This window comes from Telopea speciosissima, chromosome 1 (genome assembly GCF_018873765.1).
Source record: "Telopea speciosissima isolate NSW1024214 ecotype Mountain lineage chromosome 1, Tspe_v1, whole genome shotgun sequence".
Classification (NCBI taxonomy): Eukaryota; Viridiplantae; Streptophyta; class Magnoliopsida; order Proteales; family Proteaceae; genus Telopea; species Telopea speciosissima.
Genome location: NC_057916.1, coordinates 79,145,254 through 79,169,359, shown reverse-complemented (window position 1 = coordinate 79,169,359; position 24,106 = coordinate 79,145,254). Strand labels below are relative to the sequence as shown.

The window sequence follows — 24,106 nt, the reverse complement described above, 5'->3', positions numbered from 1 at the left end:
TGATTTTACTCTTTTTCTTTAATTAATAAGCATGTGATTAATTTGTTAAGCAAAGTAGTAATTTCATGGTAAAAATTAAAACACCACCCTTCTTCTCCTGTTGGTCTCACCACCACCCAATCATCATCACTCCCACTCCCACTGTTGCCACCACCACCAATATTGCCTCTCCTTCCAGCTTACCCCCGGGTGTTGGGCTCAGGGATGGATTCACGAAGATATTGGATTAGCCTGAGATCTTACCCATGGATGAAGACATGTCCACCATATTTTGATCCCCTAGATTAAGTGCCACATGGCAGTTAATAAAGGCATGATGAGGGTAAAATCAAAGTTATTTTTGTGACCATCTGTTCAGGAACATACGAATTGATAAAATCACACCTTCTAAGGATTCCAGGCACAAAAAATTGAGTTAACAATCTGATTCACTTTATTTAATGAAGTTCCCCAGAACTTCACTGAAACTGTCCACTGACCTCAAAAAACATACAGGAGACAATTAAACAGGGAAACAAATTAAGGAAAAGAGTCCAGAGCTTTGCTCAAGCTGAATTTACATTTTAGATCAAGTTAATCTCAGAAGCACAAACCTTCTTCCAATTGGGAAGGTGTTATGCAGTACCAAAAACTTACAATTTCATTGAATTTATCTTGTTTAATCATACATAAAATATGGTCAAAAGAAACGTGCCATAAAAAAGGGAGAGCATTCTCTGTGGTGGAGCGTAGGAGCCACGCGCATGCTGGCATCTCAGGGGTGGAATTTCAGCCTTTCATGTGGGGGGGGGTTCATTTCCCCTCTTCCCCACACAATATTTTCCCAAAAATAAAATAAAGTACATGACAGTTTCACAATGCTACCATTGATTCCAATTAGATGGTTACTATGGTTGGTTTGGTGGCTCGGTGGTCCATTTCCACACTCTGAGTTCGCCGGTTCCATCGCCGGTAAAGAAAAGGCCACCAGGACCTATTTGTATTGCCCGAACCTCCTCTCTTGAGAATATTCTCCCCCTCCCACTGAATCTAAAACACATGAAACAAAAAAGTATAAGTAGTTTGCAGGCAAAAATGACTACTATAATTTACCAATGGAAAAAGTGGGGAGGGGAGGAGACCATAAAGCAGATGCATCTTCAAACGAGGATTGTAACACTCACGATGGGAGGTCATAAAAGTGAATGGTACTATCATTACATGAACACATAAGGACGGGTTTCGCTTGTGCATCATGCACTCCACAGAGGGTGAGCACACCCTGTAATGAAAGAAAAACATGTCAATAAACATTCTCATTGAACAGCAAAATGAAAAAATTTGAATCAGATATCTGATTACCCATACCCATTATTTAGATATCAAACGGTTATATCAATAGATTCACAGATTGAAACCCATATCAAACCATTCACAGCCCCTACGCTGAGGAACCAAACTTCAACGGTGTACAAAACTAGCAATATTCTAAAACTATGAAAGAAAAGATATTGTGGAACCTAGTTACAGTGTAACCCTTTTCAACAAAATTCAGTACGAGGAATGTCTTTACATGCTATCTAGGTACAGAAAGATGTCAAGAAGTAACCATTTACACCCAACTCCAAAATCTTGGCAACTGACAACGAGGCCAAGAAGTTCCAAAGAACCCCCCCTCCCCCAAACAAATGTGTGTGATCCCATCAAACTATATGGTGATCCAATGTCTAGGCTTACAGGATAACGTCATACCGAAACATGATTTTTCCTGATGAGACCTACTGTTCAGAAAAATAAAAAGAGAACCAAATCCAAGCAGATCTCAACATAAAAAAGTAGAGAAACAAAAGCAAAGATGTAAGAGTAAGCTAAAAATAAAAGTTCCACAAATGGCATACATGTTCTTCATTGTGTGTATCCGTTACTTCCAAGTTGCCACTTTCTGTAGCAGCCCACACCTGCACAAACATAGAAGAGACAGTTAATAACTCTGATGCATGCACAACTGTAAATAGCTATTCAGTGAAAGGAAAGACCTGTCAATAGGTAATTAAAAACAATATCCAGAATATAACAAACCTTTATTGTTTTGTCAAGTGAACATGATAACAGAAATTGGTCCCAACAAAGAACAGACATCACAACCGATGTATGGTCTGTCAGAGTCTGAATACAGTGTAAAGTCTCTAGGTCCCACACCTGAAAGTACAACAGTTTACACCAAAGATTAGTTTTTAACATGGCTACCCAGAAATATCAAAAATAAGCGAAGCAAGATATATATATATATATGGGGGAAAAAAGGCTTCGTGGCTGGTGCAATTTCCATGCAACCATTAATAAAGCCGTTGGATTGGGATATTTTGATATCTACCATTAGATTTAATGTAGGTATTAATTTAAATACTGGTGACCAATTCCCACTTCTTCACAGTACACCACCCTCTGCAACCTCGACCCACCCCTTGTTCAGTTCAATGTCTCGTATAATCACTTGAACGGTTCAATTCTATCGAGTCTCAGTGGAAAGAGTGCCAATGCATTACTCTGGAATTCACCCTGCAGTGGTCTACTCCTTGCTTGTCCTGGCGAGGCATCACCGCCCCCGAGTAGAGATTTTGGTGGTGGTAATGGAAAGTAGTTGTCAGGAGGCGCAATTGCAGGGATTGTGATTAGATCTGTGATTGGGTTTTTGTTGATTCTTCTACTTTTGTTTATTTTGTGCCGGAAGAAGAGTAGTGGAAAGATAACATCAGTAGAAGTGAGGAAGGGGCCTCAAGTAGAGACGCCGGGTGAGAAGAGAAAATGGTAGTTTGAGCAGCAGTGTTGTTCCTTCTGCAGCTGCTGAGGCAACAGCTACAACGATGCCAATGGCAACAGCTACGAAGGGGGGCATGAACTGTAGTGGAAATAAGAAACTTATTTTTCTGGAAATGCTACTAGGATTTTCGATCTGGAGGATCTTTTGAGGGCATCGGCGGAAGTATTGGGGAAGGGAACATTTGGTATGACGTACAAGGCCGTTGTGGAGATGAGTACGGTTATGGTTGTGAAGAGGCTCTAAGATGTTCTGCATGAAGCTCAGAGATCCTGGCCCGTGTTTTGCGATTACTTATATGGTCTGAATTTACCATACCTTATTGCTAGGGATTTATCCTCCATCCATGCCAGAAGTTTTTGCGGTTTTTCCTGGCTAATGGATCTTTTCCTTTTTCTAATTATACTTTCTTTAGGACATAGTTGCCATGGCGTGTAGGCGACCAAAGGCTTTGGAGGAGGCGTAGACGTAAGGCGACACCAACAAGGCGACCAAGGCGTTTGCTAGGCGATGCCTTGACAACTATGCTTTTGGATGAAATTAACAATGGAAACTGTAGTTGTTTCAGCTATAGCAGCATTGTTATTTCCAGTATTACTATGCTCTTGACGTATGCAGTGTAATTCCATGTTATTCTTCATTCATCTGCAACCTTCACTAGATTGAGTTTGAAATAAATGAATCAAGTAAAGACCTTTAGAACTTGTCTCATCCATGTTATATTGAAGAAACCACAAACACTGATAGAAGAAAAGCAAGTGAGCTTATGAGAGCAGAATCAGTGTGTGGCTAACTACAATTTTCTCTGTTTTTGTATCTCTTCACTCTCACAACTACAGGAAACGGAGGAGAGTCAATCTACCAAGGTGGGTAAAGTCAGTAGTGTGAGAGGATTGGACATCAGAGGTGTTTGACCTTGAGCTCCTGAGGTACCAGAATGTCAAGGAAGAGATAGTTCAGCTCCCACCCCCAACCGTGTTGCAGGATACCATGCACCTAAGGTGACGGATGCCAATAAGGTATCATAAAAGGCAGATGTCTACAGCTTCGGCGTACTCCAATTGGAGCTGTTGACACGGAAGCCTCCAACCCATGCCCTTGTGAATGAAGATAGAGTCAATCTAACAAGGTGGGTACAATCGGTAGTGTGAGAAGAGGACATCAGAGGTGTTTGACCTTGAGCTCCTAAGGTACCAGAATGCCGAGTAAGAGATAGTTCAGCACATACAGCTTGCTATAGATTGTTGAGCTTAGTATCCCGACAAGTGCCCCTCCATGGTTGAGGTGACCCGGTGGATTGAAGATCTTCTATGTTTCCAGCATAGGCCAAGAAGAGGATCTGCAGCCTGATCTGGTTGAATAATTGGATGATGGATCATCCGGCGAACCAACTCAGTTGGATTGGGCCAACCACCTCCCTCATTTCTGGACTGAATAAGAGGATCAATTGTTATGCCCATTTTAAGTATGTTTCATAATCTGGGTTTTTGGTGGTTTAATTTAATCAGGGTTTCAGAGGTGACTTTGGCGAAGGTGGAGAGAGAGAGTTTTGGGAGGAAGAACATGGGGTGGGCAAGGTTGCAGAGGGTGGTGTTTTAAACCCGTATCTAATTATTAAATTAATACCTACATTAGATCCCATGATAGTTATCAAAATATCCCAATCGAACGGCTTTAAAGGTTGCGTGGAAACTGCACCAGCCACACAGCCAGGCAGCCCTCCCAATATTTATATAAGAAAAAGGAGAATAACCCCATCAAAATAAAAAATCTCACTGATTCAGAGTCTTTTTGGCATCATTTTTTATTTTGTTTTTCTGACAGACATTTTTACAAGTGTTTGGTACAATTTATGGACCCTATTTCTATTTACAAAACATCAAAATAATAGAAAACCCATAATAGAGTTGAAACCTTATTATGGATTTTGGCCAAAAATCCTTTTTAGTCATTTTTTCGGTACTTTAATGAGCACGTACCCACAAAATCGAGGATAGAATAGTAATTTCCTCCTCTAATTGAAAAAACAAGTCCCGAGTCCCCCTTCTTCCTGAAACACTAACCGCCCCTTCCCCTTCTTCTTCTAGCAAGACATGTAGTCAATGATGAAGAAGAGTTCGAAACCTGAATCAGCTTAGGTTTCATCTTATCTCCCGTTGAAACCCGATCAACTACCTTGATGCTTCTCGCATATGAGCTCCAAGGGAACCAGCCGCAATGAGCGGGCAAAGTAAGTGGTTCAAGCCTAACTCAACTTCGACCTGAAATTCCACCCCTTCATTTATCCAACGAATCACCAAAGACTCAATTTGCCGAGAAAGAATTGGCTAAGACGCAACTGATAGAAGGGGAGACGTCGGGGCTTGAATCTCCATTACTCTTAGGCATTGTGCCGAAGAGAAAGGAAATAGAGCTTGAACGTTGATCTGCTGTTGAATCACTACCTTGGAAGATGCGTCTGGTTTGAAAACTAAGAAGAAGAAACCATGAGAGAGTCATTCCAAGAAAAGACTCTGATATTAGGGTTCAGAGCTCATCTTTAGAGCAGAAGTTGAAGTTGAATTCAGTTTCTGTAGTTATTCGTTACGGGACCTTTGAGCAGTGAAGTTAACTGTAAATGAAAAGATGTAAAGGGAAATTCTCAGACAAATATGGTTTGGATTGTTTAAGACTTTGAGTGGGAGATGCAAACTCAAGATAAAAGTGGGCTTTCGGATCTGGATCTTGGGGGATTATATCGCATATGGATGGGTGATCTAAACCCAAAATCCCAAAATGAAATAAGGAAAATCCAAAGAGATTGATACCCAACAGCTCGGTTCTGAGTTTATGATTTGGGAAGAAAGATGGGTAAAGGTAGCACCTCTCCACCCACCCACATCAAAAAACTATTATGCACATAGGCATGCCAAACATATTTTTTATTCTACAATCTAATCTGTCTAGTAGTTACCAAACAGTTTTTATTTTTTTGATCAAAATGGTTTGCAGTAATGATTTTTTTAAATAGGCCAAAAAACAAAAATGAAAAATGATACCAAAAAGACCCTCAATGTCCAAGATTTCAGGTTGGCCAACATGATAAGCAAGATGTCTAATGCAAATGCTAAAACATGTAATTCAAGGCAAAAGATTGTAATTCAAGGCAAAAGAAACTATAATTTGGAATATCACTGTATAGTAGGACATTAAATAAAAACTGTAGTCTCCCTGATACTACCAGGGTGAGTTGCCATTACCTATGAGATCTAGGCATAAATTTGAAAGTTAGAGATCAGACTCCATAGTACATTAATTCCTCACAATAAAAATTCCGTAGAACATGAGAACAGACTCAGGTAAAATTCACAAAACATTTGCAATATTTGCATCATTTCGGGGTAGAAAAGTGATTGTTTCCACACTTACTCTTATTGTATGGTCCATTGAGCCAGAGTACAGCCTATCAGCTCCAACAACTAATGAAACAACAGCACGACTGTGACCCTGAAGTGATGCAGCTAGTTGAAAGCAGTTGCTAGCATGATCAAATTTCCATGCCAGTATATTACCATCCTGAAGCAAATAAATGGAAGAATTCATTTCTGTCAGAGTCAAAATATATAGAGGGAAATTGCTTAATGATTTTCAGTTTCCATAGTTAGACAGCAAAGGGGGTGGGTGGGGTTGCAGGTCATTAGCACAACTGAAAAGAATTCATCGATTACCAACAACTTGAAGCTCATCAACAGAGAGGATAAAAACATAAGTTTGTTGTGCCCAAAGAATTACCTGGTTTCCAGCAAAAAGCATCTCATTTCCCACAACAAGGGAATGCACTTGTCCAACTGGTCCACTAAGACTTAAGTTCAGAGGCAGTTTGGGTGTTGTACGCCTGCAATATCACCATTACAAGCCATAAATAAAGCAAGACGCAAGGTATCTTTCAACTCAAGCTACTTTAAGCTAACAGTAGTAGTAAAAAGAATATTTATCCAAATTTCTCTCCAAACTTAAAATGATAAAAAAAAAATAAGAGGGGGGAAAAATCCCTCCATGAAAACCAGTTCACCTTAACAAGGTTTGGAATTCCAAGAAAAAGCCAAGGCCCTTCACTCATCATACATCCAATTTCCCCACCCAAATTGATAACAGCAGCACACTGAACAAAACAATGACGTGCGATGTCACTTATAAGAAAGAGATAGATAGATACAGGTAGATAAATATAGATAGATTAGGTTGGATTAGATTACGATAGGATATGATTGGATAGGATAAAATAGAGAATAGAGGGACTAATCAATAAACAAATTAAATTAAATGATTACAATCACCTGCCCACTCTGACAGTCCCAAACCCACACAGATTGATCTTTGCTTCCAGAGTAAAGCTTATCAGAACCGGACGGAAGAGCAATACCGCTAATCCCCTGTTCAACAAGCTTCACTGGATTAGCAACAACCGAACAAAAAATACAATAGGAAAGAGATTCTTATACATAAATTCTTCCTTCTCTACAAACTACGATCGAGAGGAGTACCTTCTGGTGTCCCTCAAGCTGCGTCAATAATGTAAAACAATCGCTAAGAAACCAAGAGTGCAGATATTTGCAATTGTCTCCATAGGTACAGTTTCCCGCGAACCAATAGTGGCAGCCTTTGTCTTGAGTTTTGTGAACACTAGCCGATCCGGCACCATGATTCCAGCCCCAGGTATTGGCAGCCAACCGGAGGTTAGGATCAGGTCTCCGTGACATGGAAGAAGGACGACTGAAGCTCCGGTCATCGGCTGGCCAGTGGGGCCACTTTGAAGCGATTCCATTGATAGTGGGCGGTGGTGACAATTCTCTATGAAGGAAGTTGCAAGGATTCCTGTTACAACTCCCAGCCCGCCAGAAATAACAGACTTTCTGGGGTTTATCAATTGCAGCCCCCAAGCGATTAAACACACGTTTATTTCCATTCCTTGCGGCAGAGTTGAAATCCATAGCTATCACGACTAGAAACAGATAAACAAAAACCCTAACTTCAAGATCAAAAACAAAGAGCAATGAGGTCGAAGAAGACCTTGTCCAGGCTAGAAAAGCAAAAACCCCCATAAAATAAATCCCCTCTCAATCAAAACTTGATATCTGCTCCTTCAGTCCAATAGTAGAAAACAACAGAAGATCTCCTTCGCCTACAGTCCAAAAATAGGTAGACGAAGGGCAAGCCCTAAAAATCCTTAGAAGACGCAGAATAAAGACCGAGACCAACACTGACAAGCGGTTCCGGAACTCTAAAGGAGAACAATAACAAAAACGCATCCTCCATGAACCATAAAGCAATGAAGCAGAGTTTATAGATTCGATCATCACGCGAGGCAATGAGAGCTTTCTTCGATTAGATTATCCCTTAGATTGTCGAATGTTACCTCTAGAGAAAGTCGAAAATACAAAGACGCGGCTTGAGAAAAAAAGGTAGCAAACCTGTGTCAATCGAAAACTTCCAAAGTAATCCCCTCCGCTTAGGAACAATGAATCTCTCGTTATTTAGATAACAAATCCCTCTGATAAGTCTCTACTCTTCTCCAACATGAGCAAACAAAAGGCGATGAGAATCGGAGCGTTTCAAACATGCAGAAAACCTAATGAGTTGCAGAGCCCTCTCTGCTTTCACTTGTTTTGGACTCTTCCAGTCTCCACTCTAAAAAGATATTGAAAGTGGAAACCAAAGCAAAAATATGTCCACGTGTGTGTATTACTTTACGGTTTTACTCGTTATTAGTATTTAGTAGTGCCTATGCTACACCAACTATGGGAGAGGATCAAGGCCGTCTATTTTGAAGAAGGCCGTTATGATCGGAAGAATCCCACGGCCTGAATTTTGAGTATGGGATTTCGCTTAACGGCATTGTATTAGTATTTAGGCACTACTAAATACTAATAACGAGTAAAACCGTAAAGTAATACACACACGTGGACATATTTTTTATTTTATTACATGGTATATATGGAACCCCGTAAGTTCGAACTGTTTAGTTTTATCCGAACTTAACTACTATCGTTTTACAACTGATATGTCGTTATGGGAGGTGCTAACTCACATGTGTCAATTTTCAACAATGTGCCATGTAATAAATGGTTCAATTGAAAGGATATGCCTCAAGTTCTTATGATTGATTTTCATAAAAAAAAAAAAGGGTTTTTGTCAAATGCCCCCCTGAAAATGCCCATTTGTCTAAATGCCCCCTTAAAACTTTTCTAATTGTAAACTCCCCCTTACTTTCAAAACATTGTAGCATTTTGGTCCAAGCCGTTAGTTTAGGACGTTAGAGGTTAGTTTTAGGGTCTGTAATGACCAAAATGCCCTTATGACAAAAACCAACAAAAATTAAAATGGAAAGTGACCAAATTGCCCTCATCTTCCCCAAATGGTTTAGGGTTTGATTTTCATAATCAAACCCTAAACCATCCATTTGGGAAGATGAACCCTAAAATAATGCTTTAAATCATTCTTTTCTTCCATAAGGCATTAAGGCATCTAATTTCTCAACTCTCTTCATCGAACAAGAATCAACCATGGCAGAGATGCAATGGAACCCTAGCCAGGCCAATAATGAATACTCTGATCTGGTGGAAGAATTAGAAATTTCTTTAACAAATTTCCCTTGTCAAATCGTATGAACTCTGTATCTGAATTAAAGAGATTCAGAATCCAGAGGGGTTGTTTTGCTCATTCCTTATGTGTGGATTGCTTCGCAGATTATATCGAAGTGATGATTGAGAAGAAAAAGATGGCTTAGATAAGATGCCCTGATCTCGACTGTGATAATCTTTTGGATCCTCTTTCTTGCTCTCTTATACTTTCAAAGACTGTTTGAGAAGTGGCAAAAATTAGAGATTTTGCAGTCAGTACCGTTGGCCTCTTGCCCTTCTAAGGATTGTTCTTTAGAGAAGAACATTGATTACTGGGTACAAGAGGAGAACAGAGAAGTCTATTATTCGGTAGTTGATTCAAATGTTTCAGAAAACTTCAACTCTGTTAGTTTACATTGACATTGTTCTGAGACTTGGTTTTCCTGAAACTATTGGGTATAGGGGGAGGGGGATTCGTCAATTTTTGTCTAACTGGGATTTGGGTTTTTTCAGTTTTGTTCCTTTTCATATCTTTAATTTGTTGTTCCTCTGTTTTCTATTACCTAGTACAAAGGAGAGCTCGGTATCGAACATGGTGCTGAGAATGATCCACATACTGTTCATTGCATTCATCATGGTGGTTGGGTTCTGGAGAGGTGATTGGAAGAATTATACACAACCATCGGATCCAAAGAATGCAGGTGGGTTCTTCCCGGTTGGAATCGCAGGGGTTTTCAATGGAGCAGCGATGGTGTATCTAAGCTATATTGGATACAATGCCGTGTCAACTATGGCGGAAGAGGTCAGGAATCCTACCAAAGACATCCCAATTGGTGTTTCCGGTTCAGTCGTGCTTGTGACGATTTTCTACTGTTTAATGGCCGCCTCGCTTCCATGGCAAAGCTAGTTCCTTCATTTTGAAACCCCATTTCAATTTTGGAGGTTTGATTTTAAGGATCATCTTCTCCATATGGTTTAGGGTTTGATTTTTAGTTTCAAACCCTAAACCATTTGGGGAAGATGAGGGCAATTTGGTCACTTTAAATTTTAATTTCTGTTGGTTTTTATCACAAGGGTATTTTGGTCGTTACATACCCTAAAACTAACCCCTAACATCCTAAACTAACGGCTTGGACCAAAATGCTACAATGTTTTGAAAGTAGGGGGGAGTTTACAATTAGAAAAGTTTTAAGGGGGCATTTGGACAAATGGACATTTTCAGGGGGGCATTTGACAAAAACCCAAAAAAAAAGGGTTCTTATGATTGAAGGATGGATTAAAATCCTCTATAATGCACGGCAGTGCAGCCCTGAAAGCTCGACACGTGGAAGAAGCTTCATTCAACGGTGCGAGCTCAATGCAAGGTAGTTTTTTTTTATTTTTTTCTTTTTTTTCTTCTCGAGCTTGGCACCATTGGATGTCACATCTTCCACGTGTTGAGCTCTCAGACCCGCACTGCTGTGCACCGCCTAATTAGCCAGGGGTGAAAAAGGGCTGGGTTGGGCCGGGCTTTTAAAACCCTAGCCCAACCCTGAGTCCTCTTAACTCAACCCAAGCCCAACCTACCCCTAGATCGGGCTGAGATATCCAGCCCGACCCTGATTGACCCTAATCGGGCCAGGTTGGTCCTGATCGACCCTGGTTTTTGCTAGGGCCTGGTTGTCCTTGATTGACCAGTCTCGTGTGATTGGATATTGGTTTGTTTCATACTCATTAGATTTTTGTTTAGGTTAAAAAACTTAGCCCATTCTTAAAATTTTAAATACTTTTGTTCAATAAATAATTAGCCTTTTTTTTAGATAAACCAATAGATATTTAGATACTAAACAAAATTGCAAAATGTAATCAATAAATTGTAAAGCATAACCTAACACAGGGCCGGGTCGGGCTCGGCTTAGTCCGAGGCCTCAACCTTGGCCCAGCCCGACCCTGACCGGCCCTAAAAATTTCATCCCTAACCCGCCCTCAAGGTAGGGATGTAAACGGATCGGACTCGGCTCGGATAATGCTATAACTGTATTCGTATCCGTTTAGCTTTCGGACGGATTCGGATAGTGCTAAACGGATACGGATCGGATATTTTATCCGTTTACATGTAAATATAGCTTTTCGAATAACTATAGCCTATCCGTATCCGTTTAGCTTTCGGACGGATTCGGATAGTGCTAAATGGATACGAACACGGATACGAAAATGGATTTCGGCTATTCATTTACATCCCTACCTCAAGGTTGAAAAATCCATCCCAGACCTTGTTCAGGCTCAGGGTAGGCTTAGGTCGACAGGGCCAAACTTACACCCCTAAGATTAGGGCACTGCAGAGGATTTCTTTCCATGATTGAACTTTCTACCAGGGAAAAAAAAAATTCATGATTTGAACTAATAAGGTTTGGGTTTCATTCTCGCACATCTTGTTATATATTCCTTTGAGAGAGAGTTCCCTACACTGTTTCAGGCAGGCGAATGAGGGAACCCCCTTTGGAATCTGACAATAAGGAGAAGGACATTTATGATATATCACCCATTTACATGAACAGTGATATGTGAGGGGGTGTCCAATTTCATTTCTGAACTAGCTTTGTGTGTAATCGTTTCCCCTAATACATACTTTTATTGTACAATGCATCGACTTTAGGCCCGGATTTCCGGGGGGGGGAAGGGACCCAATACTCGACCCCAACATGGTAGAGAAGAGATACCTCTCTCTAAGGAGCCCCACACCCCTATGTACCCACTCACATGTATGACCAAGTCATTATACTCATCCCTAAGCAAAGTGGGACTAAACAAAAATTCCTTTCCTTATGAATTATTGAATTTTCCTTAAATTTTTTAGCTCAAACCTCAACAACGAAATAAAAGACAACATTTATGAAAGGAAATCTAAATTTTGAAACTCAAAATAATATTTAATATATATAAGGGAAAAGACTGGGTATACTAGTGGTATACCGTAAGCTAGCACCCTATGTGTCTATCTCTCTCTTCCTCGCTTTGAGGGGTAAGAGAGTCATTTCAAAGAGAGGAGGAAGAGAGAGATAAACACATAGGTTGATAGCTTATTGGATACTGTTAGCATACCCATCCCTCTCCCATATATAAAATACAACAGTGAAGGCCTTTTATAACATGGACCTACCCAAATACATGAGGGTAGGGGAGTCATTTCAAATGGGGGAAGAGAGAGATAGATACAATGGATGTTAGCTTACGGTACACAAGTGGTGTGCCCAACACCACCAATGTGCGATAAACTAGCAACTGACACCAATAGGGGGACAAGACAGGACATTATGCATAAGGGAAGGGGAGTCATTTCAAGAGTCAAATGGGTAAGAAAAGATAGATAAAATGGGTGTTAGCTTACATTATACGAGCGATGTGCTCAACCTCCTTCCCTTAAATAACCCCCCCTCCCCCATTCCTTTTTTCCCCTTCCTTTAAGATATCTATGTTATAAGATGCCCCCAACACTGCTCTTATAGAAAATAAAATGTAGTATTAGGATATGCATGGTGGAGTGTTTTACTAGTTGAACACTCAAGTCATTCGAACATCATTCCTAGCATGAACTCTTCATTCCATACTTCCCCAAATTCGGATGCTTAATGGATAGACGCTATAAGGGTTTCAAGGCTACCCTAGAAGAACAGAAGAAATGAAAGAAATAAAAAGTGGTAGTAAACCTGGGAAATTTGAAGCAATGGGGATGGACCAGAGCCTACTCCAGAGTCTCACTAATTATTGGCTCTCAAAACTGGATCATTATTTGCTCCATTTCCCTGCCCAGTCCATTTCCCCAAGTTCCTCTAATAAAGAGTGAAAATGACCACCCTACCCCTGTCCAAACACACGGTGAGATCCACTCCCCCTATTAGACGAACTTGGGGAAATGGACTGGGCAGGAAATGGAGCAAATAATTTTCCCTTAAGTCCTTTACCATTCAAGATTCCTCATTCTACCATTCAAGGTCGCTCTCATAAAGCTACTAATGTTTAAGATCATCAACGCTCAAGTTCAGGTATACTTGTTTATGAAACCCTTGTTATAAAGCTCTTTGTAGTTTATACTTCACAGGTTCTACACCATTTTTTTTCTTGTGTTTTCCTTCAATTTCCCCACCCCTCTCCATGAATTTACACTCCCCAATAAGAGTACTACCTTACCTCCAATCTAAATACTGTTAAAGAAAAGAATATCTCATGATATTTTCAATAATTTCAGTGAAATTGCAGAGTTGGACGAATTTAACTTGCTACAAATTTCGTATTTTATAGCAGATGACCTAAGATTTTGTTTTTAATCAGATTTTTTTTTTCTCTGATTCAGTTGCGATATACATTTGCTTTCCCCTCCCCCCCACCCCTCTACTCTCCCCCAGGGTGGGTGTTTGACCATGTTTAGTGGATTACCACACATAATGTAGGTTCTTGTTCTGTGGTTAAGTTGATGCAGATACATGCTCTTTGTGCATGGGGGTTGCCCAGGCAGACCAAAGGCCTTCTCTAATCTGCAAGTTTGGGGCCATTGGGTGAATATCTTTCCACATGTTTATTGGGTAAGCAGGCTGACATGATATTTTCAATGGAGAAACAAAGAAAATATACTGTACCTCTGCTCTTAGCATATCTATTAACTATACATGTAATTGCTTGAAATGTTTATTCTACTCAATCTCCTTTTCTACCACGACTAATTGAAGAGTTTTCTGATTGTATCAACTGCAGGCAAATTTTACTGGCATCAGAAATTATGGTAGAGATAGGCATACTCCTAAGTTTCCATGTATTAGGCCCATATACTGTACCTCAGCAATCATCACATTTGTATATGCTGAAGTTCTTGAAATTAAACACTGTTTACTTTACTGGATGAAATAACAAATGGATTCTATAGTTATCAGGCTAAGCTTGTGGTGTTTATAGTGATTTGATGGTGACGTTAATGGTTATGGTTTTAGTTACTGAGATTACAGCTAGTTTTACCATCCAGTGCAAGGAGCTTAAAATAAGAAAAAAAATGACGAAAACTAGTCACAGGACTAAATCTAATGGTGTTAATGTTGCTTTATTGCTAAATTAGTCACAGTACCATTTGATTAAGGAAAGACCTTATTAGCTACAATCCTCAAAATTACAATTTGTTATTGCTTGCAAAAAGTGTCCTCAATGACTGCTATAAGTTTATGAGATTTGCAGTCTAGGTTGTTCTATTAGTCTTAATTGTATTAGTATGTTTCCATGATTTCCTCACTTGAGTATTAGACCTTCCACTATCATTTGTTGGATCAATGCAGGTGTCAACCTATCGATCCTATCTTGGGTCATGTCATCCGGCTTACTCGTGGGACCTACAATGGTGGTCCATTTGAAGTGTCTGCAACTATTCGAGCTAAGGTCCCAGCTTCCATTTAAAGTAGAAGCTGGGACCTTAGCTCGAGTAGTTGCAAATAGCATGATAATGCTCCACTTGAAATGGAGAGAATCGGTCAGACAGCCTATCCAGGTTGATCTGGAGGGATCGCACCGATCCGAAAAAAGCTGTGGAGAATTACTAGGAGTCATGATCGGGTGATGCCAATTCCAATTCAAATCGGGAGATTCATCAGATCTGATTTTGATTCATCAATCTATTGTTCCCAAACTTCATATTTTTAATGTGGCCTAGACTTAAGTCAGGTTAGATCACCCAATTCATCCTTACTCCATGGTGGCATTTAGGCAAACTCATATTTCTTGATCCTAGGCCAGAAGTAGTAGCAGATGATTCATAGCAATTCTAGGAGTTGAATCAAGGGAAGTTACACCTCTACTTTTTATTTTTGTCGACATAAACTACAAAATTAGTAAGTTTTCATTTCTCCTTAACAAAATAAATTACTTCAAATTTTGTCCATTTGAAGCACACCGCATGATTTCAGCATTAAAGAAATACAGAAGGAAAAGATTTCATGCTCAGTGGCAACCAAACCACATAAATCTGATTGTGTATTTGTGATTTCTATTCTACATCGTTTTAGGTTCCATTTTCTGCAATATTTCAAGATGCAAAGAAGACAAATCATGATCAAGAATATGTTCCAGATCATCTTTCTCAACCATTACAGGCAGCACTCTCTTTGTAAAAGAGCCTACAATTGCATTCAGCCTTCACAAATTTCAGCTTTATTGAAAAACTCCTCGGATTTAAGTGCATCACCACTACCCAAACTGTAACTAAAGAAACAAGTGCACAAAGGAAAAATATTCATGAACGATAATTAGACACATATCTCCTTTACAGTTCTAGTGACAGTTTGATCCATATTGTTGGGACATAAAGTCTACATAGATGAATCAAAAGAGATTGCAGGGAATATCATCATTTTTGGACTGCAAGACATCTAGTCCAGGTTCACTATAAGTCCATAACAAGAAAGGGTTCCAGGTAACAATGGGCTGTTCTTCGATATTTTAATTACCAGAGACCAATATAGTTTTACTTCAATAAAAGCTCACATTGTTGTTGGACTGAACACGGAACAGATTCAGGACTAATGATTGGTTTCTCATTGTATAAAACTTATCAGTGTAGCCATCATCATGTACAAAACGAAAGTCAGAAACAGGAAAATGCCACTACCACTAGAATGTTTTGCTCTTACAGTCCAAGAGCGAGAGAGACATGTTAGTGTTCCATCACACCAATGTCTCAAATAAGAGAACAAAGAAATCTGTGTGCCACATATTGAAATCATTTTTGTAAGTAATTTATGAACCATGAAAGAGAGATATGGAAGGTACAGAAATAGAATGTATTGGATCGAAATGTAAGATTAAATGCAGAAAGGAATCAAATAGAAAGTTCTCTATTCGATAGGATAGAACCATAAGGGCCAGGCCAGGATATTTGGGCGTTCAAGAGATCAAATCCACTTGATTAGTGAAGTTATTAATCAGGATAAATTCTCTCTCTCTGCGTTTTCAAATAAGGGAGATAGATAACTGATAATGTTTGTTGATGACTTTTGACTCAACTAGCAAGCTTAAAGGCATCTATGAAGAGGCCATAGGTAAAACCCATCTTAAAATTGTTCAGGAGGGCAAGGGGAAAAGTTACCTTCGGCCGGCCGTAATAGAACCTAGTTGCATACTCTGTGAGTAGAACACATAGCACAGCAGCAATCACATCGTTCACTCCTAAAGCCCCAAATGAAAGAGAGATGGTCTGTGCTACATAAAACCCACCAAGTAAGGAGATCCCACCAAACAATGCCCGCCGAGATGAACTTCTAAAATAGTTCCTTGAGAGCTCAGGCACAAACCGGATTATATCAACCAGCCTCCTTGGCCCCTGGTTTTCTTGTACCGCTCGGATACTAAGATACCCAATTGAGGATCTCGAATTAATTGCTCTGCACCTCCCAGGTGAGACTATAATTCTTGGAGTAAGACTGAGGTTCATGAGGCTTGAAGAGGTCAAACTCATGGTGAATGCCATCAAAGCTTCTTTGAAAGACAGGAAACTGCTCTGGAGATATTCACATAGATAAATGTAAACTTCAATCAGCTCCGACAGATCAAAAGTAAGCAATAAATTACATGTTTTGATAAGTTTGATTTTGATTGATATACTACAGGGGATGTTTGGGATATCAGTTTCAAGTCATATGTAATGCAATTGAAGATAAACCCTAAACGTCCATTGCTAACAGATGCAATTTTAATAATAGGGTTTCTGGTAGATGTGAAAACGGCGCTATCATTGCTCTGTATCAATGGGACAGGCTAAATTACTTCCTCAGTTATGCCAAGAACTTGTTGTTATCTATAATCTACCCTAATCAGTGTCTGAGGACTGAATTCTTCATCGTCACGGTGAAGAAATGGTTCGGACTTACATTCTGGGGATTCCTTATCAAGGACTAGAGAGAGAGAGAGAGGTGCTTACCGTAGGTCCTTTCGGGCTTTGGGGAACTCAGTGTTCTTCCAGGAAAAGGGGGAAAAAAGCACGCCCAGCTACAGAGTCCACAGACTGCGAAATAGAAGCGTTAAGTATTAGAATATCTTCTAAGACAATCATCAAAGCCATTTGGCGTCGACAAATTCAATAGAAAACCCTACAGCCAAGGGATTCTTTAGTTGCAGATAACTTTGCAGGTTTGGAAAAATTGGAAATTTGCAACAGGCAACAGCCCGTGCAACCTTTCAATTCCCACGTTAATGGAGTAAAGATCTTCACACGCTAAAAAAACTGGATCCAGCTCCTCTCTAGGGAGCCCAGCGCCCAGGGAGTGTCCAAGGGGCATCCAAGGGTTGGGTTGTACCACACTTATCCTGACGTGCATTGAGACAGTCATCCAGATGTGTGTGACACGGCCCAATGGCTGGATGCCCTCTACCATTGCAAAAAGCTCTACCTTTGTGTCGTAGATGAGTGATATTATTGTAGAGCATGCTTTAGCAGCACAACCATTGTTGGGCCTAGTGGCAATAGTTCCTTCACCCTCCATACGATTTCGTTGCAAGGGAAATTAAAGAGAGGGGAAGTTAAAATTTGTAAACTTAAAAAGGAAATTTTTGTAAATTTTTAGCTTACTTTTTAAACCAAAGGGAAAATGGATGCCAAAGTAAAATGAAATTTAATAACAAAATATGGAATGATTTAGGTTTAGTGATATAATCACATGGGATAATGATTACAAAAGTTTTACTTTTAAGTTTAAAAATTTAACTTCCCTTCCCTTTAATTGCCCTTGCAACCAAAAAAAAATTGCCCTTGCAACCAAACGAAGCCAATGGATTATTCGCCTCCCACTTGGGCTGCAATAGGGTTGGGTTGGGTCGGGCTTTATAGAACCCTAACCCAATCTTGAGTCCCCTTAGTTGGGCCCAGGCCCGACCTGACCCTATCTCAAGGATTGAGAAATCCAACCGTGACCCGCCCTCAAGGTCGGGTCGGGCGGGGCTGACCCTGATTGGTCCTGATCATGGGGAAGGGGAAGAAAATGCATGGGCCGGAATGGGCCGAGGAGAAAACTATCAATTTTACGTAAAATAACGCTATAATAAAATGTATTATATCACTTATTATCTTCATATATAATATATTATATAATAAAATGTGGGTGACGTTTAGGCTCTCTTTGGTATAGTTTAAATTTAAGTTTATCTGATACATAAACATAAATAGATGTGTTTGGTATGATTTATGATCCTTATTTCTCATTAAAATAAATCAATATAAGCATAAATTCATAAACAGCTCGAGAGTTGTATATGATTTATCATCATAAACTGTTAATATTTGTTTATACGGGTATCATTAATGAACATGTGTAGAATTGCTCTTTAAGTGAGGGTAAATTGGTAAAATTAAAGAAAATTTGAACAAAGCCTCTCTTTTGTCCCCCTCTCTCTCTCCAACCCCATTTGGGCCCCACCATAATACATAATATATTCTTTACTTAAGCATACCAAACCTATTTTTCATTATATAATCTATTATGTCTAGTAGTAACCAAATGATTATTGTTTTTTGCCCGTAACCTTTTATCACAATTGATTATTCATAAACAGATCATAAATTTAAATATAAACTATGCCAAAGAGAGCCTAAGACCATGAATCCATGATCCCATCTTTTCTCAATTGTCTATTTTGGATCGGCTGATTTGTCCGATGTAATACATGCATGATGGACACGTGTTAACATCTCATGCTTTAAAAAAAAAAAAACAATTCTTATCGAAGAATAACAAGGGATTGAGGGAGAGAGGGGCATGGGAGGTAGAGGTGCAAGTTTGGCCCTGTCGGCCCAAACCCGCCCTAGCCCGCCCTGAGCCCGAATAGTGTTTGGGCTAAGATATTTGGCTCTAAGGGCTGGTCAGGGCTGAAAATTTCTAGCCTTGAGTCAGGGTCGGGTCGGGCCAGGGTTGAGGCCTTGGGCTAAGCATAGTCCGATTCGACCCGACCCTGTTTTAAGTTATACTATAAAATATATATATATATATATACAAACTTTAAGGCTCTCTTTGGCATAATTCATATTTATATTTATGACTTATTTATGAATAATCAATTATGATAATATATAGGTTATGAGTTATAAACAATAATTGTTTGGTTACTAGACATAATAGATTATATAATGAAAAATAGGTTTGGTATACTTAAGTGAAAAATATATTATTTATCATATTATTCATAATATATATATAAAACAAAAGCATTTCTTTTATATTATATTATATAATATTATAATATACATAATAGTATATACTATATTATAAGATACTATATATTATAGTACATAATATATATCATATTCCTAAGTTTCCATGTATTAGGCCCATGTACTGTACCTCACCAGTCATCACATTTTGAGAATTCATTTACAGCTTATATAAAATATGTCTCTTTTTACATGGGTTGAGAGTATGGCAATGAAGCATATCATTATCATAGCAATGACATAATACATGTCTAGTGTTGTGGCTATCTTCTTGACTTCCAATCTACAGGTTTTGTAGGGGGGGGGGGGGGTTGTTACTAGGCTCCACCACTACGGGTTCAGGGAGGGTCATAATGTAGGCAGCCTTACCCCTACTTTGCTGAGAAGCTGTTTCTTGACTTTAAACCAAGACCACTAAGTCGCAATGGAACAACATTATTGTTGTACCGATGCTCGCCTTCTCTGTATTCCCTCAATTTATGCCAAAAATACAAGCAAGGCAGGTTTTATCAACTTGGTTGCAAATATCAGCAACAATCATGTATGAAGGTCAAACAAAGAAGAAAACTAATCAAACGTAACAATTAGCATCAAGAGAACTAATTCTCCAACATAATTGTGTGCCAATCCACAAAAACTGAAGTTATCAAACAAATTAATCCTTTTCTTTAACTGTTTCTCAGTTTTCTTCCATTGTTATCAGGATCCACCAGGTAAGGTTCTTGGATTTTGTTTTTTTTTTCTCTTCTTCTTTTCCCAATATGTATGTATCTCTGCCATTAGAGGGTAATGGCCGGGGACATATTTATTATACATACGCATAGGCAAGAATGAAATTAAAAAGATGTGCACTCTGCCTCCATTCTGTCCCAAATACATGGATGACGTTACTGCCATTGTAGTCTCTAATCACGCCGCTTTAATCATATTCTCTCAAACTCTCTCCCCCTTCTTTTGAATTGTGTCACTCTCAATAGAGGGCCACATGTGCACGTTTACTAGTATATATCTATAAAGGAAGAGGGTTGGACACACGCCGCTTGCTCTAGGTAAGCGGACAGCCTTGCCCAATGGGAGGGGTGGGATTGGAGGGACAAGGCGGTCATTTCCCATGGGGAGGGGAGAGAGAGACACAATAGTGCCCACCTAATCCGCCATTTCTTAAAGTCCCCAATCCCCCAAAAGTCGATTCCATGACCTCAAACTGTTCAAGGTAGCCAGCGGACGGCCTTGCTCAATGGGAGGGGTGGGGTGGGGTGGGGTGGGATGGGAGGGACATGGCGGTCAATTCCCATGGGGAGGGGAGAGAGATATAGACACAACGGTCCCCATCCTTTCCCCATATTTAATTGGTACATTTCTTAAAGACCCCAACGCCCCCACCGTGGTTCGTAATCTTGGATTGGATCAGTATCGGTCATGATCGATCCTAAGATATGACCTATCTGGTAAGGTAATCTTGGACAGTTTGCCCTAGATAGGTCAACTCGGTTGGATGGGCCGATCCGATCCAATATTTATCATTTTTTTTTTTTGGGTTTTTTTTAATGATATTGACCGTTTTTTACCGATTTGTACTGATTTTTAGTATTTTATTAATATTTTTGACCAATCCAGTAAAATCTTGATTTTGATTTCTTTACTGATTCAAGCGAATTTTGACTGATCGAGATCAGTATCAGCCTTATCGATCCCAAGTCCGATACCTTGATACAAACCTTGCCCCTCACATAAAGTTGATTCCATGACTTCAAAATTGTTCAAGTTAAAGGGGTCAAATTCAAGACTAAATTAGTCAGAAGGAATCAAATCGAATGCTTATCGATTTAAATGGATCTCAATGTAGAGGTGTCAAAATTGGGACCGAACAAGGTAAAACAGCCCGAACCGAACTGAAATGACCTGGATCGAACAGAAATCGTGGCCTTATTGGGATATTATGACCCTTAAACTGAACCCAACCACCCCAAAAATCAAAAGGGCCAACACCAAAATCAGCTCGAAACCCGGACCAAAACTAAAACCAAATCGATCTACCCCGATAAGAAACAGATAACAACCCTAAACTCATTAAGAAAATCAGATTTTTCCATAATTTTGCATAAATATGTATATTAAACCGAACCAAAATGGGACTGAAACTGAAATCGATCTAATAACAAACCAATATAAGAAACAAATCGAACCAAAACCAAAACCGATGGCCCAAGGTCCCCGCCTTCTTTGGTTGAAGCTTAGGTATTCTTCCTTCGCCCACTTACTAAAGCATTTAGTCTCACCATTAGTAGCCATGCTACCTTCTATAAGAAACAAATCAAACCAAAACCAAAATCGAACTTTCCTTATTGATTTGGTTTTGAATTCACCATTTTCACATCGAAACCAACTTAACCCAAATTGACCAGACCAAACCGACCGATTGACACCCATATGTAAATGTAAGTTCAGGGTCACTACTGCACTGGCAGCTAGCCACCACTACGCCAAGAGGCGCTTTCCCATACCGAACTAATGATAAACCCAATAAACAAAACCCATAAGAACGAAAGCTGAACCAGACTGAAATGAACTTGAAGGGGAATTTCCGGAATGTAAATATGCGCTCTACTAGTTCCCCCTCTCTATCTCTCTCTTCTCTGACATTCTCACTGAACATGAAAGAAAAGAGCTAAAGAAAACTCTGCAAGGCTCTGTCTGTCATTGCGGCAAGAAGACTTTTGCTGATGGGCTCCTTACTCACATGCGTTCTGAACATCGAGTATCAATTTTGTGTCCTATATGCCGCAAAGGCTTTCCTGATGATAATTCGTTTACAATCCATGTGGAAGAACACGAAGAGAATAAATTTAGGTGTCCGACTACGAATTACACGCAGAGCTTCTCAGATATACAAAAGTTTATTCAGTTATTCCCAGGCAATAAGTTTCATTTTCATAGAACAGCGTCGGTACTTAACCATTAATGGCTATCTGAAAGAAACACTTAACAAGCTGTCTACAAATGAGATTACTTCATACCCTAGCTAGAAAGAAAGTTAGAAGAAGAAGCTCCAAGGAAGGAATGACAAAGACTAGCCAACCTGAACATTACATTTTCTACATTTCAGTGGTGCTGGAGGTGGGGTTGGTGGTGGAGGCGACGGTGCCGGTGGAGGTGCTGGTTCTGGTGGAGGCTCAGGTAAAGGTGGGGGATGGGGGTGTAGGTGCGGGTGGTGGAGTTGGTGGAGGTATTGGACAGGGCTACAGGAGTGGCCACGGGATCGGTGGAGGGATTGGAATAGGAATTGGGGTTGGGATTGGAGTTGGAGTCGGAGCCGGTGGTGGCACCGGCACTGGCACCGGTACTGGTACCGGTGTTGGTGGTGGTGGAGGTCATTAACAGTTTGAAGATTTGTGTTCTTGAATCATCATCCCATTTGATCAGTTTAGTTCTTAAGAAAATTTTCAAGGCAATAAGTATGCCTCTAGCTATATATTTTTTAGCAAACAACCGCTAGCTTGATTGGTTTGAGACATTGCCGGTTGAGTGCATTCTCCCAGTAGGTCATGGGATCGACTCTCCTGCATATTATACTGATTAGAGGTGCAATCCCTGCTTCATTGTCTGTGGCACGAATGTGTTAGGTGCTGTCCTTGCTCGCCTTGCTGTGAGTAGCATTGTATAAGAAGTGGAGGATGAAGGGTGTGTGTTGCTTCTTGTTGATAAATGATACAGAACAGTAGTAAGAAGGAAGAAGAAAACAATACAGAGGGACTTCATTATAAAATAGCTCAAATGGAAGCCTTCTTCCTGTGAGGAGGAGGGAGAGAGAAAGAGTAAATTAATAGCTCTCCTTCTTCTTCTTCTAATTTCCTGTTCCATACGATAGAATTTACAATTCCAACTAAATTATTCTCTTCATTTCAATTATTTCCCTCCTTTCTTTAATTTTGTAAATTGTCTTCTAATTAAGTATTAACTCTTGAGAGAGAGAGAGAGAGAGAGAGAGAACTAAGGAGATGGGCCCTGAATCACCTACAAAATCGAAATAAGAACATGTTCTTCTAGATTAAAAAAAAAAAAAAATTCAATAAGAGCTGTAAAGACAATCAAACAAGAAAGTAAACTTTTTCCATAAAGTTAGGAACTTATGATTTGGAAATAAAATCTTTGATCTCTCAAATTCCATGGTTTCACCTATTAAAAAAAAAAAAAAATTTTGGTAAACATAAAAAAAAAATAGTATACTCTTCTTTGAGTTGTCATTCCGACTTTGTCCCCATCTTAGCTCATGAATGTTTAGAAAGTTCGCTCATAAAACTATTGGGGCTTCATGATCTTAAGTGGAGTGGCCATCAACAGACTTGGACGAACAACTCTAGTGGTACCAACTGCATCTCATGCAAATTGGACAGAGCCTTGGTTAATTCCCTCTAGATTGACACCTTTCCATCTTCCCAGGCCCTATTCTTGAATCCCTTTATATCTGATCATTGCCCTACAGTGGTATCCATCGAG

The 24,106-nt window shown here is 39.7% G+C and overlaps 2 protein-coding genes and 2 pseudogenes across 3 annotated transcripts; 1 reads left to right on the top strand and 3 right to left on the bottom strand.

Annotated features, from left to right (window-relative positions):
- The window catches only part of LOC122655241, a 100,245-nt pseudogene extending 91,969 nt beyond the window's left edge, over positions 1–8,276 (bottom strand).
- LOC122658563 lies at positions 857–7,782 on the bottom strand (annotated as a pseudogene).
- A 7,484-nt stretch (positions 8,277–15,760) lies between the features above and the next one.
- Positions 15,761–17,384, bottom strand: LOC122658585 (uncharacterized protein ycf20-like). Of its 2 annotated transcripts, none has more exons than XM_043853609.1 (2): positions 17,327–17,384; positions 15,761–16,906 (listed from the first exon to the last, which is right to left on the bottom strand). In XM_043853609.1, exon 2 carries the CDS (start codon positions 16,874–16,876, stop codon positions 16,409–16,411), a length of 468 nt encoding a protein of 155 aa, XP_043709544.1. In that variant the 5' UTR covers positions 16,877–16,906; positions 17,327–17,384; the 3' UTR covers positions 15,761–16,408. The 2 variants fall into 2 exon arrangements, with proteins under 2 accessions (XP_043709544.1, XP_043709552.1); XM_043853617.1 differs by having other exon boundaries at positions 15,761–16,901; positions 17,327–17,378.
- Positions 17,385–22,669: 5,285 nt separating this feature from the next.
- On the top strand, positions 22,670–22,987 carry LOC122655225 (glycine-rich protein 5-like). The gene has a single exon (XM_043849440.1). It carries the CDS (start codon positions 22,670–22,672, stop codon positions 22,985–22,987), a length of 318 nt encoding a protein of 105 aa, XP_043705375.1.
- Positions 22,988–24,106: the final 1,119 nt, after the last annotated feature.

Excerpts from the sequence above, each read along its gene's own strand:
- LOC122658585 (XM_043853609.1), bottom strand. The coding sequence starts at position 16,876 with ATGGCATTCACCATGAGTTTGACCTCTTCAAGCCTCATGAACCTCAGT.
- LOC122655225 (XM_043849440.1), top strand. The coding sequence starts at position 22,670 with ATGACAAAGACTAGCCAACCTGAACATTACATTTTCTACATTTCAGTG.